This window comes from Bos javanicus, chromosome 3 (genome assembly GCF_032452875.1).
Source record: "Bos javanicus breed banteng chromosome 3, ARS-OSU_banteng_1.0, whole genome shotgun sequence".
NCBI lineage: Eukaryota > Metazoa > Chordata > Mammalia > Artiodactyla > Bovidae > Bos > Bos javanicus.
Window position 1 is genome coordinate 35,830,670 of NC_083870.1, and position 19,694 is coordinate 35,850,363.

A 19,694-nucleotide genomic window follows, 5' to 3' on the forward strand; every position below is an offset into this window, starting at 1 on the left:
TCACATGGGAAGCGGCACGTGTGGTGGTCCAGAGAGCACACGTTCCGTCAGGTCCCTTGTGTGCAAGTGTTGGCTTTACTGCTTGCAGCCTCTGGAGTGTGGTCTCTTCAGCCTCTCTATTCTTCAGTTTAGCTGTCTCTAAAATGAAGATGATGACATTATCTTCCTCATAGAGTTCTTGTGAGCATTTAATATCTTTTAATATCTTTAATATCTTCTAAATATCTTTAGAATCTAAGAAGAGAGAAGCCAATGGCACCCCACTCCAGTACTCTTGCCTGGAAAATCCCATGGATGGAGGACCCTGGTGGGCCGCAGTCCATGGGGTCGGTAAGAGTCAGACATGACTGAGCGACTTCACTTTCACTTTTCACTTTGATGCATTGGAGAAGGAAATGGCAACCCACTCCAGTGTTCTTGCCTGGAGAATCCCTGGACAGTGGAGCCTGGTGGGCTGCCGTCTATGGGGTCGCACAGAGTCAGACACGACTGAAGCGACTTAGCAGCAGCAGCAGCAGAGCATTTAATAAAGTGCTCTGTACAGAGATAGGCATGGCGTGCATGGGTGTGTATGTGTGCACTTGAGTATGTATAATATATAATAGTACTCAGTTGTTTACTACTGTTGTATTTTTTGGCCAAGGTAACTTTAAATCCATATAAATATTTATACTTCTAAACAGAGAAATAACCCTTATAGAAATTAGAATACAGTGTTTCCTTATGGTCTACTTAATTGCCGGCCAGATGGAGGAACATAAGCTGATGCGCTCTAGCTTTGAACAGTCATACATGGGTTCTGTCTTGTTAACTGCTCCTCTTGTATTCAAGCTGATGGTACAAGAAAATTTTACGTATAAATTAATTATTTCTGTAGCTGAACACTGTGCTCTGAGTTTCAAACAAATGAGATGTGGAAATAAGTTAGAATTAATTAGGATCATACATATTTTCATGGATAATTTATTATATATAAATTTGTACCCAAATGTTATAGAGCAAACAAACTAATAAATTTTCATAAGCCATTAGCATGACTGCATAATAAGGTACTCCTGGTTTAGTAAATATTAATATCTTTGTTGTTGAAATTTACATGGGCTTTCATAGAAGGTTATGTTAATAGTGTGTTTCCTGTTTGTTTATTATTCAAGCAAAAAGACGCAGGAAGTTACAGTTATGACGTATTTATATTTTCATATGAATTTGAACTGTACTATTAAAAGAATTGTTTTACGCTATAAATGTGCAAGGTTTATATTTCCGTAGTACTTTTTACCTTGAAAAATGTTTTCTGTAAAAACATCAAGGTTTCTAAATATTTCAACAAAATACGGAAAGGTAGCCCACCTTTGCTTCAGCAGTGTGATGGTGAGTTTAGTATAAGCTGAGTTTTGATGCTACCGTTGTTCACATGGTGTTAGACACACTGAGGGTTCAGTGGAGCATGGAGCAACATTTAGCTTCTGAGGTGGTTACACCCCTTGGGGATCAAGATACATGAGAATTAAGAAACATATCACGATCAAAGGTCCAACTCTAGAAGTGCTGGCAGCATTATCCACTTTTAGCAGATCTGAGTATTCAGCCCTGGGTTTCCATCTAGGTTCTGCTATTGGCTTGTCATATTCTTAGAACTCATTCTACCTCTGACCCTTGCTGCTGCTGCTGCTGCTGCTGCTAAGTCGCTTCATTCGTGTCCTACTCTGTGCGACCCCATAGACAGCAGCCCACCAGGCTCCCCCATCCCTGGGATTCTCCAGGCAAGAACACCGGAGTGGGTTGCCATTGCCTTCTCCAGTGCATGAAAATGAGAAGTGAAAGTGAAGTCACTCAGTCGTGTCCGACTCTTAGCCACTCCATGGACTGCAGCCTACCAGGCTCCTCCGTCCGTGGGATTTTCCAGGCAAGAGTACTGGAGTGGGGTACCTCTGACCCTTAGAGGGTTCTTATTTCACAGAACTCATAGATTTTATGAGAGTAAATGAAACTAAGCACTAAATTTAGTGCCTGTTTTAAGCACTTACTACTTACTTGTTAGGTAGTAGTAATATCACAGAAGTCATAGATTTTATGAGAGTAAATGAAACTAAGCACTAAATTTAGTGCCTGTTTTAAGCACTTACTACTTACTTGTTAGGGACTTCCCTGGCTATCCAGCAGTTGAGATTCCGCACTTCCAGTGTAGGGGGCACAGGTTCAGTCCCTGATCAGGGAACTAAGATCCCACATGCCTTGTGGCCAAAAAATAAATAAATAAAACCTCTATGGCCTGTGGTGATAGTTACACAACTCTCTGTAAACCTACGAAAAATCTTTGAATTGTCCAAGTAGAGCAAATGAATTGTGTGGTATGTAAATTAAAAGTCAATAGAAATTACAAAAAATATTTGTTTGCTAAATTAAAGATTAAAAACTAACTGTTTCTGTTTGACTTTAGGGATTCAAAAAAGTGTCCTTTATCCAAGTGAGTGGTTTTCATCCCAGCCTTCCCAGGTGGAGCTAGAGGTAAACAACCCTCCTGGCAAAGGAGGAGATTAAAGAGACACAGGTTTAATCCCTGTCCGGGATGATCCCCTGGAGTAGAAAATGACAATCCACTCTAGTATTCATGCCTGGAGAATCCCATGGACAGAGGAGCCTGGTGGGTTACAGTCCGTAGGGTCGCAAAAGAGTTGGACGTGGCTGAAGCGACTTAGCATGCACATGTATTGTAATCACTTGGGAAGTTTTTTAGAAGTCCTGATGCTAGAACCCCATCGCAGGCTGTTTGAGTCATATTTTGTGAAACGGAGGTCTGGATATCAGTGTTTTTCAAAAGCTTCAGGTGTTTCTGACTTTCAGCCAGTGTTGAGAAACATGGATCTGAGCCATCTGAGAAGCACATTTGCGTAGCTGTCTTACCTTACTTGGATGTATTCTGGAATACCCTTGGATGCATTCCCTCCTGCACAGCTACGTGCCCTGAGCCTTGCTATGTGCTTTGTCACCTGAACTTTTAGTCTCCCTTCTCTAGTCTCTCTTCCAGCCGTATCTTTCTCTTTTAATCTGTTGAACAGCCAGCACAATTATCCTAGAAAGCAAATCCAAACATGTTATGCACTGCTTAAACAACTTGCCTAACTCTATGACCTGTCAGATGGAGTCCTAACTTCTCTGTGGCCATTGGCAGTCTGGATCTAACCCACCTAAGGATGCAAGGGAAATTGCACTGTAATTTGTCAAGTCTGATTCAGTTGAGTTCAGTCACTCAGTCAACTGTCTGAGTTTTTGTGACCGCATGGACTGCAGCGTGCAAAGATTCCATGTCCATCACCAACTCCCAGAGCTTGCTCAAACTCATGTCCATAGAGTCAGGGATACCGTCCAACCATCTCATCCTCTGTCGTCCCCTTCTCCCACCTTCAGTCTTTCCCAGTGTCAGGGTCTTTTCCATTGAGTCAGTTCTTTGCATCAGGTGGACAAAGTATTGGAGCTTCACCTTCAGCATCAGTCCTTCCAATGAATATTCAGTACTGATTTTCTTTAGGATTGACTGTTTGATCTCCTCACTGTCCAAGGGACTCTCAAGAGTCTTCTCCAACACCACAGTTCATAAGCATCAATTCTTTGGCACTCAGCTTTCTTTATGGTCCCACTCTCACATCCATACATGACTACTGGAAAAATCATAGCTTTGACTCTACGGACCGTTGTCGACAAAGGAATGTCTCTGCATTTTAATATGCTGTCTAGGTTGGCCTTGGCTTTTTTTACAAGGAGCAAGCATCTTTTCATTTCATAGCTGCAGTCACTATCTGCAGTGATTTTGGAGCCCAAGAAAATAAAGTCTGTCACTGTTTCCATTGTTTCCCTATCAATTCTCCATGAAGTGATGGGACTGGATGCCATGATCTTAGTTTTTTGAATAATGAGTTTTAAGTCAGCTTTTTCACTCTCCTCTTTCACTTTCATCAAGAGGCTCTTTAGTTCCTCTTTGCTTTCTGCCATCAGGGTGGTGTCATCTGCATATCTGAGGTTATTGATATTTCTCCCTGCAATATTGGTTCCAGCTTGTGCTTCATCCAGTCTGACATTTTGCATGATGTACTCTGCATATGCATTAAATAAGCAGGGTGACAATATACAGCCTTGATGTACTCTTTTCCCAATTTGGAACCAGTCTGTTGTTCCATGTATGGTTCTAACTGTTGCTTCTTGACCTGCATACAGATATCTCAGGATGCAGGTAAGGTGGTCTGGTATTCCCGTCTCTTTAAGAATTTTCTGCAGTTTGTTGTGATCCACATAGTCAAAGGCTTTAGCGTAGTCAGTGAAGCAGAAGTAGATGTTTTTCTGGAACTCTTGGTTTTTCTGTGATCCAGCAGATGTTGGCAATTTGATCTCTGGTTCCTCTGCCTTTTCTAAATCCAACTCGAACATCTGGAAGTTCTTGGTTCACGTACTGTTGAAGCCTAGCTTGGAGAATTTTGAGCATTACTTTGCTTGCATGGGAGAAGTTCCTGTTGGAGGCAGACATTTGGGAGCCCATTCTTACCACAGTGGGGACTGGCTTACAAACAGATAAATTTATGGATCTCTGGAACTCACTGTCTTCCCTGTTCATGAGAAAGAAAAATAAATGGAAAGAAGCGAAGATGTTAAGAGATTTTCTTAGTCCTTCTGGGATACTGTGACCATATGCCATAGACCAATTGTTTAAATTTCTGCTTTAAACAACAGAAATTTCTCATGGTTCTGGAGGCTGAGAAGTCCAAGATCAAGATGCCAGCTGATTCAGTGTCTGGTGAGGCTTGTTTGCTGGTTCATAGGCATCTCTTTGCTGTGTCCTCATGTGGAGGAAGAGGAGTGTGAGCTCTCTGGGGTCTTTTTTTTATAAGGGCACCAATCCCATTAGCCTTCAGGACCCATTCACTTTTCAGAGACCCCGTTGCCCAGTACCATCACATTGGGGATTCGTTTTAAAAATATTAATTTTGGGGGGATGCAAACATTTAGGCTATCACACACACTGATAACATTAATGCTTTTGCCTGAAAAATGCTGGAATGGAGTGTCTGCTCAAAAGAATCTAAAAATGAGTAGATATATGTATAGGTATAACTGATTCACTTTATTGTATACCTGAAACTAACACAACATTGTAAATCAAGTATACTCCAATAAAAATTAAAAATAAGTTTATTAGAAATTCAGATTGCAACTCCTATGTCTGCTCCTAAAAGAAGCATCCCCTGGAGTCTGGGACAAGGACTGTCCTTGCACTCTCACAGGTGCTGTGCACCATCCCTCCACAACTCTTATCAGCTGTGTAATGGTTTATCTGCATCTCTGTGATTGCTTTTCTGTCTCCGAACCCTGCTGTGAGCACATTGGGGGTAGAGGGCTTGCCCAGCTTTCAGTGAGTCTCGTAGGGCAGGGCCTGGGGTAGGTGATGAATGTCCTGATGGGTGACTGTCAGATTGACAGGGGGAGAGAATGATTAAACACTTGGCACTTAGAGATGGCAGGAAAATGTGAACTAGAGAAGGTCTGCGTGGAGGAGCAGTTTCCTCCTCCCCCAGGGCTCCCCACTCCCTTGCCTGGTCTCTTTAGCACTCTCCTCGTTCTGTTAAAATGGGCCCCGGGCCTCCAGAAGTGTAGGCTCTGGCTGGGTTTTGAGCACATCAAGCTGGGGAGTCTGATGGGGCTGTATCACTCATAGTTACCAGCTGCATCTGTAAAGTGACAGGTTTGGCCCGTCCTTTTCTTCACTATGGACTTGATTCCTTCTCCTTAATACTGTGAGCACTCAGAAGGTTTTTGTCTGGACTTTGTCTATAGCCATTGGGCTTCCCCGGTGGCTCAGACTATAAAGAATCTGCTTGCAATACAGGAGACATGAGTTTGATCCCTGGGTCAGGAAGATCCTCTGGAGGAGGGAATGGCTGCTTACTCCAGTATTCTTGCCTGGAGAATTCAATGGACAGAGGAGCCTGGTGTTCTATAGTCCATGGAGTTGCAAAGAGTTGCACACGACTGAATGGCTAACACTTGTTTATAGCCATTAACTACATGTGACTCTTGGGCTCTCAAATATGCCTTTGTTGAATTATATATGCCTAACTGTAAGATACATTCCAAATTTTGAAGATTTAGAATTAAAATATATATATATATATATATAAGAGTCTTGCTTTTGTGTCTTGATTACATATTTCTGTATTCTTTTTAATTTTTTCTAATGCAGCTTCTTAGAATTTTAAAGTTATTTGTGTGGCTTGCATATTTCTGTTTATCACCTCTGGTTAGAAAACTATTTATAACATAATAAAGAATGAGTTTACCTGCTTTTTAACTGTTCAAGTGCATATGAAAACAAATACTCCTAACCAGTATGAAATGACCAGTGTTACCAAACCAGCCAAAACAAAGCCCCATTTAAGGACTGTTGTTTTGTTCACCTAGCCCTGTAGGCAGAGGTGCAGTTTCTGTTAGGTGATTTGAAATATGAGGATAACTTTTGCAGACATTTCTGGAGCAGACCTGGGTCTGGGATAAAGATGAGGGCATCTCCAGGCTGGCAGAAAGGGATATGTTCCACTCCACAATCGGACCTGTCATCCTGGCGGTGTTGCCTGTTTGTTCCTGCACTCCAGGCAGTCAGTTTCATCCTCTAAAGAAGGAATAGCCATGTGGGCAGCATGCTGGAAGCAGGAAGCCAAAGAGGAGAGATCTCTGCATGACTTTGAAAGTGAGCCGGGTTTGGAAAATATGTTAACTTTGACCCAGCTGAATGATTTGTGAGCAGTTTTGAAAATTCATTCTATTTCCAAGTCCCTTAAGTAACACAGAACTCTCCCAGTCTATTTCTGATCACAAAAACTTCTTCTTCTCCGGCCTGATACTAACACATAGGACATGTCTGTTTAAAGTGAGTTGTGTGAAAGCCACAGTGGGTTCTCAGTGAACTGGTAATGACACTGCTACAACCTCAAATGCTGAACTAGTCATTACTATAACTGTGCAGTGAGTAATCAGTGTTTACCTACAGGGTCCACAGCTAAACTCTCTGTTGTGGTAGTGAACATGTTAAAAGTGTCACATAATATTTGTAGATTGTGTCTCTGTGTTAAGGCAGGAAATAATTTGCAAATACAATTATGTTTTCAAAACTATTTTTTAGTTGCATACAAATAATTGAATTCTTTATTATTCGCATACTAAGTTCAACATATCCTAACAGACCATTGTAAATATAGGAGAAGCAGTATTTATGTTTGCATCTAACTAGAGAGTCGTGCTTCAGACACCTAACTCTGCACTGATGAATTTCAGGTTTCATCTGGTTTGGTATTTGGACCCAGGGGATGGTTAGAATGGTGTGTAAGAAAAGTTGTAAATTCTGTTTACTTGGTGTGAGAAAATTAGCATGGCTGATACCAGTTTGCTTTTCTCCTGCCAGCGCTTGAGTTTGAAAGTGTTCATTTTGAAACTATCTCTGTGAATTATAGTAAAGTGAATTTTACGACCTGCTAGAATTTATGTGTATGGTTCCGGAATCTATCTAGAGCACAGCAGGCAAAGTGATTGGACAGGGCTGAACAGGAAATATGAAGTGAGTAGGCAGAATAAGGCTGAAAGGGAGCAGACCAGCTCAAGTGAAGGCTGCTGAGTGTGCAGCTAAATGACTTGATCCCTGCACGAGGGCTCACATTCAGGAATTTTAAGGTGTGCATAGTGGTGATGGTGGTGTACTCAGATGGACAGTTCTGAAACTCACACGGCCTCTATGGTCACGAAGCAGAAGATGAGTTTGAAGGGAGTGAAGTTGAAGGCATGGAAACGAACTGGAAGGCTGTTCCAATAATCAAGGCAAGAAATAAGGCCTGGACTAAGGCAGGAGCACTAGGAGAGAGAAAGAGTCGGACTGAGAGACATTTAAAAGGGTGGGTTGCTAGGATAGGGTGTGAAGGAGAAGTGCCATTCTGGAAAGTTTCCTGGGTGTCTGGGCAGATGAGGGAGAGGAGTGAGACTGTGGGCTCCTTGGGAATAGGGAGCAGAAACAGGCTTGAAGAGAAGATGCTCTGCTGGGTCTTCTGATGCAGAGTGTGGAGACCAAGAATGTAGAGACAGCAAGATGACAGCGGTGTGGAAATGCCTCACAAGACAAGAGCTGGTCTGTTTGGTTTAGAAAAAAATTTGCTTAGTGACCTTGTCTCTTAGAACCTGAAAATTATTCACTGTCTACCAAATAAGGAAACTATGATTCAGGAAATGGCAACTACTAAGATCTTCTCAGAGAGTAAGGTGCAAATGTTCTCATTGGAACAGGTGACGATGGAGGGGATGGGGTCAGAGGGTGGTGTTTCTCACCCATCATCCCTCACTTAACATGCAGACAGTCCAAGAAATTCTCTTTTGCCTTTCAAGGTTCAGCCTTGGGTCCCCTCTTTTAGGGTCAACTTTTGAGCCTCCCTTTTCCAATGAGTCAACTCTTCACATGAGATGGCCAAAGTGCTGGAGTTTCAGCTTTAGCATGGAGGGATTGGGGGCAGGAGAAGAAGGGGACGACAGAGGATGAGATGGCTGGATGGCATCACTGACTCGATGGACGTGAGTCTGGGTGAACTCCGGGAGTTGGTGATGGACAGGGAGGCCTGGCGTGCTGTGATTCACGGCGTCGCAAAGAGTCGGACACGACTGAGCGACTGAACTGAACTGAACTTTGAGCCTCCCTTACTTTATCCTTCAGGTTGAAGGGGAGAGCTGACCTCTCTCTCCTCTGGGTTGTGGATGTGCTTTGAAACACTAGGTCTTTGTTTTCACTAATCATCCTTGTGGTCTTTCCTGACAGCTGGTGGGTTTTCTTTTTTCTTTTTTTTTTTTTTTAACTTTACAATATTGTATTGGTTTTGCCATATATCAACATGAATCCACCACAGGTATACACGTGTTCCCCATCCTGAACCCTCCTCCCTCCACGTACCATCCCTCTGGGTCATCCCAGTGCACCAGCCCCAAGCATCCAGTATCGTGCCTCGAACCTGGACTGGCGACTCGTTTCATATATGATATTATACATGTTTCAATGCCATTCTCCCAAATCATCCCACCCTCTCCCTCTCCCACAGAGTCCAAAAGACTGTTCTGTACATCAGTGTCTTTTTTGCTGTCTCGTATACTGTTACCATCTTTCTAAATTCTATATATGTGTTAGTGTACTGTATTGGTGTTTTTCTTTCTGGCTTACTTCACTCTGTATAGGAATTATCTCCATTTTGTTATCCTCAGTATACAAATTGATCGGGTGTCTAGCTCGTAGTGAGTATTCTGTAGATGTTCAGGGAGTAAATGCAGGAGATTCATAGACAAGAGAGTGAATTGGAAAGATCAGTAGCCTGGGTAGAGGATAAGGGACCTGGGTTCTGCTGCTATTGGTTCTTTGACCTTGGACAAGCTAGTTAATTTTTCTGCACCTTGGTTTTCTTATAGGCAAAGAAGGAGTTTGAGTGAAAATCTAGGAAATTCTTGAATGGTCTTCAAGAGGTCCCTGGATTTCAGAATTTGGTAGAATTATATATTTAATGTGTATGTGTGTATTTGTATATAGGGTCCCCCCACCCCTCCAACCCCAGGAAAGAACCAAGAGCTTTCATCAGGCTCTCAAAGCAGTTTGTGACTTAAAAGTAATTAAGGATCAGTTGACTAGACTGTGGTGATGACTCCAGAATTTCTTTATAGGATGGAGTTGGGAGGATTGCCATATGGTTGGGGGTGGCAATCCAGCCAAAGGACTTGTCCTGAAATTGTGATTAAATGACACATGTACTCTAGTTACATGGATTTAAAAAAAAAATTTTTTTTAATTGAAGGATAATTGCTTTACAATGTTGTGTTGGTTTCTGCCATACATCAACATGAATCAGCTATATATATATATATATATATATGTATATATGACCCTCCCTGCCACCCCATCCCACCCTTCTAGATTGTCACAGAGCCCCCGTTTGAGTTCTGTTGAGTCACTCAGCAGGTCCCACTGGCTGTCCTTTTTACATATGGTAGTGTGTGTTTCCATGCTACTCTCCCAGTCCGTCCTCTCCATTCGTCCCGCCCTCTCCTCCCTTGAACCCCCACGCCTCCGCATCCACACGTCTGTTCTCTGTGTCTGCATCCCCATCACTGCCCTGCAGATAGGTTCATCAGTACCATCCTTCTAGGCTCTCTCTATATAAGCGTTTATAGACAATATTTGTTTTTCGCTTTCTGAATTACTTCACTCTGTATAGCAGGCTCTAGGTTCATCCACCTCCTTAGATCTGCCTCAAATGCATTCAGTTTTATGGCTGACATTCCATTGTATATATGTACAGCAGCTTCTTTATCCATTCATCTGTCGTGGACATCTAGGTTGCTCTCATGTCCTAGCTATTGTAAATAATGCTGCAATTAACATTGAGATTCATGTGTTTTTTTCAGTTATGGTTTCCTCTGGGTATGTGCCCAGTTGTGGGATTGTTGGGTCATACAATAGTTTTATTCCTGTTTTTTTAAAAAGGAATCTCCATGCTGTCCTCCGTAGTGGCTGTATCAGTTTACATTCCCACCAACAGTGCAAGAGGGTTCCCCTTTCTCCATACCCTCTCCAGAATGTATTCCCTTTTCTCTACACCCTCTCCAGATTTTTTAATGATGGCCATTCTGACCAGTGTGAGGTGATATCTCATTGTAGTCTTGATTTGCGTTTCTCTAATAATGAGCGGTATTGAGCATCTTTGCATGTGTTTGTTAGCCATGTCTTCTTTGGAGAAATGTCTGTTTAGGTCTTCTGCCCGCTCTTTGATTGGGTTGTTTTTCTGGCGTCAAGTTGCAAGAGCTGCTTGTATGTTTTGGAAAGTAATCCTTTGTCAGTTGTTTCATTTGCTAATATTTTCTCCCATTCTGAGGGTTATTTCTTTACCTTGTGTATAGTTTCCTTGGCTGTGCAAAAGCTTTTAACTTTAATTAGGTCCCACTTGTTTATTTATTTTTATTTTCTTTACCCTGGGAGGTGGGTCATAGAGGATCTTGCTGTCATCTTTATGTCATAGAGTGTTCTGCCTGTGTTTTCCTCTATGAAAAAGTTTATAGGTATTTATATTTATTTGAGGCAGTGAGTATGGAGATAATGGGGACTGAGAGGAGATGATCTCTGAGCCCCTCCCTCCGTACTGCCAATTCTCAGAGCTGTTTTAATTCCATATGAGCTGTATGTGATTCTGGTCCTACTAGTGTTTCATGAGCAGACTGGGTGGGAACATTTGTTTGCTTGCTTTTGACTAAAATTCACTCTAGCAAGGTCACATGGAGTTGTTTTCAGGCTCTTAGAAATACTTCTGTATGACAGGAGTTGGTATTTTTATTTGATTATTTTGATTAAACATTAATTACACAGAAGCAGAAAATGAACACTAAATAAAAGAAAAACATTTACATCCACAGCCCTCATTTTTAAAGAGCAAAGTGTTATAATTAGACCAGTTTAGCAACTGTTGGCAGCTATTAACAAACATTGGCTATCATGTACTGGAATGTACAACATAATTTATTAAATATATTCCCAGCCTTTGGAAAGTTTTCTTTTGTATCATATAATAACTTGAGGAAAATGTCACATTTAATTTTTGAAAGTACTTTGCAAAGATCAAATCTTTCTTTACCAATGATGATGGTGGCAACGATGGCATTAGGAAATAGCAGTGAGAATATGGGATGGTCCTAAGTGGACGCCCAGCTAGTGAGAGGTGGAGCTGGGATTTAGAATCCAGAAAACATGAGTCTTAGGCTTGCATCATAACCAGTCTAGTATATTGCTTTCCTAAAGAGAAGTTCCTTTTCTTTATAGCACTTTATGTTTGAGACCTCAGAATAACGTATATAGAATAATCCTTGCATTTATGATTAGTATCAAGACCTGCACAAGATAATTTGGATCCACTTGAACCCATATAGATACTCTACTCTTTTGAAAAATGCAGATGTATTTCCCATAGTTTGTAACTTTCTTGATATACAGAAATAATATTTTATTCATTTTATGTGGTTGTACTGCTTTGCTTTCCCCACAGAAGAAGTGCTCGGTAATTATGATATTCAAAGCAACAGCAGGTATTTTAGGAGAGAAAGATGCAAACACGTTGCTGGAAATGGCCCTGAGCCACACTGTATCCTAATGGGGTAATTCACTGTATGAGATGAGAATTGCAAAGAAACTTAAGGTAATGAGTTCTGTTGATTTCTTAGGAGAAGGTGAGATACTTTGTTATTCTGAAACTCAGCGTCTGGTTGGGTCAGAGAATAGTGTGCTTGGGTAAAACCAGATCTCTGGGCTGCTTCTGTTGCCCTGAGCTAGTCTGCAGGCCTGTCCTTCTGTTTGAATTACCCAGCTAAGCACGGCCAGGCCCACACTCCCACCTGTGTCCTCTGGGGCCTGGGTTTTTCCTCCGTGACCTCACAGGGCCCTTGCTCTGAGCCTGTAGGAACCATGATGCAGCGTCCCTGTCTGTGGCTTCAGCTGCGAGGCGGCAGCTTCATGCTGCAGAACCTTCTGGGACTGCTCAGCTTGTCTGCCGCATGGGGTTAAAGCCTGCAGCCACCTGATTGCCCTTTCAGAACCTCCCTTCCTGGATGGAACACTTCCCCAGGAATTCCCGTTGCATCCAGCTTCCTGTTCAGGAATCTTCAGAGCCTTCTCATTGCTCTGGGAGAGAGTTAAGAGAGAAAGGTTCAGAGTAGATAACTGAAGGAGGTAAATCCATAGCAGACCTGTGTGCTGGTCCCCATGGTTGCTCTTGTTCTTCTCTATGTCCACAGCTTCCATAAGTCAGGGCTTTGAAAGGACTTTGAAAGGAGCTGTGACAAACTGGTTCTGCACGGTTGACTTGTTTTCCTCACAAATTGCAATATCAATAGCACTAAATGTGCTAGATTAGCAGAGGGGGAGAATTAGCCAGAAGGACTCATGAAGAGAAGGGTTAAAATGGGTGGCTTTATTAGTATACAGTGTTGCCATTCTGTTTGTGTAGACTTTTTATTTCACGGCTTTTAGACTGACTAATGGGGGTGGATGGAAAAAATAAAGAGCTCAAGCTAGATAAAAATTATCATTAGGGGGAAATTTTGATGGGGGAGTGCCACTGTGTATGTTGTCTCTAGGTTTGAGGAGATAAGCAACTCTTTCTCATACTCAATATTTAATTTTCATAATGGACCTCTTCAATTATTCATTCATTCCTCACTTGTGGCAGGCTAATCTCTTTACATATCTTTACACATATTATCCCTAATCCTCACAACAGTTTTGCAAGGTAAGTATTAGTCATTCATTTCAGCAACAAATATTTTTGTGTTAAGTGGTTGTAGGAACCTGGCTGTGAGCTCGGTGATGGGAATAGAACAGTGAAGAAGCAACTTCCTTGCCCTTAAGGTATTCTCCATTGTTGGATGGGGAGGACAGACAAATGAACAGGTCATTAGAATGCCTTGTTATGTTCTTTTTAAAAAAATATTTATTTGGGTCTTAGTTATGATGTGCAGGCTTAGTAGTTGTGGTGCTTGGGCTTAGTAGTTGTGGTGCTCAAGCTCAGTAGTTGTGGTGCTCAGGCTTAGTTGCTCCACAGCATGTAGGATGTCCTGAAACAGGGATCTGACCCGCGTCTGCTGCATTGCAAGGCAGGTTCTTAACCACTGGATCATCAGGGAAGTCCCTGCCTTGTTATATTCTTACACACTCTTCAGGTGTGATGTGAATTTGTGCAAATTTTTTGAAGAGTGATGGTTATACCTTAGTCTGTCCCATCTTGGAATCCTTCCTATAGACGTACCTGCACACGATTGAAAAGGTATTTGGCAAGAATGCTAATTACAGCATTGCTGTAGCAAAGTGTTGAAAAAACTCACCAGCAAGGGAATGGTTAAGTCATTTTGTTATATGACATTGGAATGTGGTACAACATTAAAATGAATAAAGAAGATCTTATGTGTTGACACCACTATCTGTGATATTTTTTTAAATGACAAAAGCATGTTTGTAGAAAAATCTGTATAATAGAAACACATTAGCTAAAATAATGATCATAAAAAAAAATTCTTCAAGAATCACACCAGATTCTTACCTTGGGTTTCCTTTAGGCAGAAAGTGAGAGAGCTTTGTGTGTGTATGGGTTGGGGGGTGCAACTTTTATGTGTTTCTGTATTATTTCAGCTGACAAATATGAGTCCTTCTGAAATATTTTAAATAGTAGATAAATTTTTAAACAAGGTGGTAGGTGCTAGGGCAGAGTGATGTCCAGGGTCCTGTGGGGACAGAAAGAACCCAGTCTGGAGCAGGGAGATGGTCAGAGAAGGCTCTGGGTGGGAATCAGCCAGGCTGAGTTCAGGATGAACATACTCAGGTGTTTGGAGGAAACAGAGAACAAGAACTTCCTGCTCTGGAGCATCCTGGAGCTTGAGGGTGGGCAGTGGTGGAGCCGGCCCCTCCACACTGTAGCAGCCAGTCCAGATGGTCCTGGGTGCTTCCTCCTCCTGCAGCTTCCCCAGTGCCTCGGCCTCTGTTCCTAAATAGGTCACCGTTTCTGCCTCTTCTCTAGCTCCCCTGCTGCTGTCTTAGCTGAGACCTCCCATTTCTTACCTGGATGATTGAGAACCCTCCCCTTTGTGGATCTCTGGCCCCTGTCTCTATCCAGTGTCCTCCTACTCCAGTCTGACCTTCACGTTGCTGAGTGACATTCTAAAGATGCAGTTTTGACCCTGCTCTCTTCCTTAAACTTGTCCAATGATCCTTCATGGATTTTGGAATCTAGCTCACCCTTTTAAAGCATACACACAGAAGCCCTGCCCACCTCTCCCACCTTCCTGACAAGTCACTCTTATTCCTATTATCTGGAATTTTTTCCTTTTCTTTATAAATGCTACTCTTCTTATCAAACAAAGGATGGATGTAGGTAGGGAAAGAAAATCCATGATGTGGATTTAGTAGTTGGTTGTCAGCCTATTAACCTGCAAATATTCTAACTTGTTACACCTCCGTTCTGAGAATTAATGTCCATATGTCACACTATTTGAGGCAACAATTTAGAAATTAAGACATTTCAAGGCCAATTTCAAGGTCAGTCTTCTTACTGCCCTAGGGGATATTTTCTTTTGTAAATATACTTGGATGGATGTTTCTAACAGTAGGTCATTCTCCACATGGACGGCTTGAGGATTTGGCATTAACTTGTGTACTTGTCTATTCCAAATCTGGATACACCCCACCTTTACAGAATGCACACTGTTCTAAAAACACTACATTGAGCAAACATTATTTGCTTTGAATAAACTTAGAGTTGGTGGATGGGCCTGATGTATAACGATAGACACAAAACTGTGTGATAGTCCTCAGAGTCACTTTAAGACGTGATACATATTATCCTTCTGTCTCATCTATGGACATTATATCTTTGTTATTTTTCTATCCTTAGCAATAAGTAGTCCGTCTAAGTAAATAACAGGAATTGGTTTCAGCTTGTTAATTTTCAGAAATGTTTATACTTACATTCAATGCCTCAGTGAAATGATAGACTATCGTTTGGCTCCCTCTGGTGGACAATTGTATGAAAAAAATCAAACTACATACAGTCTTGTGGGATGGGAACAGGCTGTAAATTTGGTGTTTTACCATTTGTGTTAAAATAAATAACAGAAGTAGTAGAACACGTAGCTATACCAATGCTGTTACTATTTCTCTTCTTATTGAGTAGTGATACTGCTGTGAAAAAAACAAATTTGAAGCAGACTTCACCCCATAACTTTAGAACAGTTCTATATCAGGATAAGGCTCGGGCTAAAATTCACCAATGTAGTTAATTCATGAGTTTCAATATTACTTCACAGATTATCCTGGAATTCTCCAATAGCTAGCCTTTTCCCTAAAGAATACATATTTTTGGAAATTTAGCCAATGACTATTTTTATCATGAAATCTATTTATTCTGGTAAATTTATTATTTGTTTATGGTCTTCTGAATTTATAGACTCACTGAAGATGCTTTATCTTTATTCTGGAATATTTATTATGGATATCAAGTGTTACCTGGGTGTTTTATTTTTGTATTTGTTTGCTCCTCAGCAGTTAAACCAGGAAGAAATTGCATAAAAGGTTTTGATTAAATTTCATGTGTATATAATAAGTTTATTTTGTGTATTATTAACAGCTCACATTTATTGTGTCAAGCATTTGATAGGCATCGTCTCATTTAATTTTCAGTAATTCTGTGAGATGTGTTGTTGTTATCCACGTGATAAAGGCGGGTGCGTAAGCCCTGCAAGTGTTCTCAGCTCACAGTTTGTAACCACAGCAACATCCTGCCTCCTGAAGTAGGTGATACGGAAGTGTATGTGTGGCTAGTACCCTTATGAATAGCCTAGTACTGGAAACTTTACATTTCCATCTTTGAACTGAGGAATTCAAAGATTACCTCCACCCAGAGATACATTTTTACCTTTTCTCTTTCTTTTTTTTTTCCTCATTGTGAACAGACTGTGTAGTAGAACCTCTTCCCATTTTGTTTAGAGAGTTAAGACAATTTATTATCTTTCCATTTATGTTTAAATTTAAACATAAATTTAAAACAATTTATGTTTTCTCTGTGGTTTCATGAGAAAAATACATTTTAGCTCACGGACTTCCTCACTAAGTCTTTGAAAGAGATGCCGTTAGGTACAAACGTAGGAAGGAAGATACAGTTTCTAGGTGCTAATGCTAAAGCTCTGTCAGAGCACACGGAGGGTGAAGTACTGAAGATATTTATAAAGAATTTTTGAAACAGATACAGATAATTAAGGTAATGTAGGAAGATCTTTTTCTAGAATTAGAATAAGATAATTTTCTTAAAGTTGGCATTTGTAAGAATAGCCACCCTATAAATAATTTACATGCATTATCTTTTTAATTCTTTTAATAAGGTAAGGATTATTAGTAATCTAAATCATTGTAAGCTGTATCCAGATGATAAAATGGAAGCCCAAAGAATTTAAGTAGTTTGTCTAAGGATATATGGCCAATAAATGGTGAAGTCAAGATTAGCAGTCACACGGTCTGGCTTGAGAGCCTGCCCTGTGAACTACCGGGCTACAGAGCAGTGCTGTTCACTGGAACTCACTGTCATAGTGGGCGTGTTTCATGTCTGTATCAGCCAGTGCAGTAGCCACTAGGCACATGGGCTCCTGAGCGCTTGCAGGGTAGCTGGTCCAACTAAGGAACTTGATTTTTTGTTTTAAAAATGTGAATTCATTTACATTTAAACAGCCTCTCTGTGTCTAGTGGCTACTGTTTTGGACAGTGCAAGAGTGCACAGGGTCTTTGAGATCATGTAGAAGTGGAAATATGAGACCTTTAGGACTCCCTTGCCTAACTCCTTGTTTTTCCTGGTCAAGAAATGGCAAACCAAATGGTTAGTCATTTGCTTCGCATCGTAAAGTTAAAGCAAGGGACAAAATTACAACCCGGATGTTTATGCTTCTCAGTTATGGCTCTTCCCGTTCTGCATTTTTTGTGGTATCTACAAATTACATTTCTGCTGCTGTTGTTAATATTAGCTAGTAAAACTAGTTTTTGAAAATAATTTTTTTTATGAAATGCATGTCTAATAATCCCTGTCCTCTTTTCTCAGGTAATAGAAACGTTATCGCGACTTTCTCGCACACCTATAGCGTTGGCCACAGGAATCAGGTAAGCTGGTTTCTCTGTGGTTCGTGTGTCCTGTTCAGTTCAGTGAGGTGATTGTTTATCAAATAGTAACTGTTTGTAAAGCACTTTGCACACAGGGACTCCATCTCATTCACTCAGAATACCTAGTATAGAAGTACTCAATAGACATTTGAAATTTGTTGAGCAAGTAAGAACTTCTTCGTAGAGTTGAATAAAGCACCTTGTCTAAATACTGTTCTCAATTTACTGGTGACAATCAGATACGTTTATTTATTTATTTATGTTTTTAACTTCCTCTAACATTTCTATACAGGTGATTCATTAAGGCAAATGCTTAAATAAATATTTTAAAAGATGTTGTAGTACATTTGTATCCTATAAGCCATAAGAAGGAGTCACAACTTTCAGGCATTTTAAGAATTAATCAGACAACCAAAATATGTATGTACAAGGAGATATACTGAAGGTTTGGTACCAAATGCAATCTTGGAATTATAGTTGACCCTTGAATAGTGTGGGCATTACGGGCACCCACTGTCCACACATTTGAAAATTTGAGTATAACTTACAGTTAATATTTTGCACCCTCTGTTCCTCTGCATCAGGGGTTTCAACCAACCATGGATTGTATAGTATGTACTACTGAAAAAAGTCAGTTTACAAGTGGACCTGTGCAGGTCAGACCCTCTTGTTCAAAGGTCAACTGTAAATTGGTTAAATTCTACTTTTTCCATGCAGTGAAATATTATGCAGTCAATAAGTATGGAAATGGAGATACATGTGTTGGGCCTTTTCTGTTTAAAATACAGCATATTCAAGTGAGTTCAGTTAGAAAGTTGTATTGTTAATGATGTTAGAAACAACAGAAAAGCAGTTTCAGCAGTCACACAGCCAGGCCATATGGAAATGGAATGGATCTCATTTCTCATGTGATTTCCTCAGGAGTCTATAATTGTCTCTAGCTGTTATGGGGCTCTGTGAACCTCTGTCTCGTCTTCTGTTGCTTCCAATTTTCTGTTCTCGTTCAGATTGTAACAGAGGGGATACAATCATGTCTACAGGTTTAATCAGCTGTGGCTGGGCAGCCCAGTCCTTGGGTACAAAGCACAGTGACCTTGGGGAGGATGCCCCACAGACCCTTTCTCAGAAATGGACCATGAATTTGACAGCTTTCTACAGAGGGAGTCTATAGGTTGGATAAACGTTGCATACCCTGTCATTGCCTCTTCAATTTATGATTCTCTTTCCATGTCAGCATATATTTTGTTATATGCAAGCAGAAGATTTTTAAATAGCATGTTTTTATTTTTATGTGTTAATTAACCGTATTTATATGGTTCATTCTGAAAGGATACATAGAAGTTTTTTTTTTCTTTTTAATTACTCTTATTTATAATTTGTTTTTACTGCAATGGACTCGTATATAAGAATATAATAAAATATGTCAAGATATTTATTTTAAAAAAGGATTTTGAAACTGGCATTTCTCACACATTTTAACTTATTTGAAAAATGTATGTTCCTTAAATGTCCTAAGTATTAAGTTAATCTATAAACCAATGTGAAATATTTTCCCTATACTAAATATAATTATTTAGTGCTTATTTGTTATTTTGATGGGTCCTCTTGTTTTTATGAAACATATGACATACTGCCTGTATGTAAAGAAGGCGTAAAACTTTTGGCACCATAGTATAATCACTGTGATTTTGTTAGATGTGAATTTAGGGCATTATGTTGTTGTTATGAACAAAGATCAAAGCGTGAGGCAAACAAGGGAGTCAATAGCTAGGAACAGGGCATAAATTAAAGTGATTTTCTTTGACCAGGGGACAAAGAAAACATCATACTCTCCCTGAGGCCTGTTTGACTCATTTGTCCAATAGATGAAAATACAAAAATATGACTTATATAGTTTATGGTCTGAGTAGAAAAGTATATCAGAGTCAATGATCATATATAGAGGACATGACATTTTTTA

General features: G+C 40.4%; 1 protein-coding gene across 3 annotated transcripts in view; it reads left to right on the forward strand.

Annotated features, from left to right (window-relative positions):
- Positions 1–19,694, forward strand: part of VAV3 (vav guanine nucleotide exchange factor 3) — a 435,615-nt gene that overhangs the window by 177,340 nt on the left and 238,581 nt on the right. For all 3 annotated transcript variants that reach the window (XM_061411007.1, XM_061411006.1, XM_061411008.1), the window contains exon 3: positions 17,676–17,734. In XM_061411007.1, the coding sequence (XP_061266991.1) occupies positions 17,676–17,734 (59 nt within the window). The remainder of the gene's footprint in view (positions 1–17,675; positions 17,735–19,694) is intronic.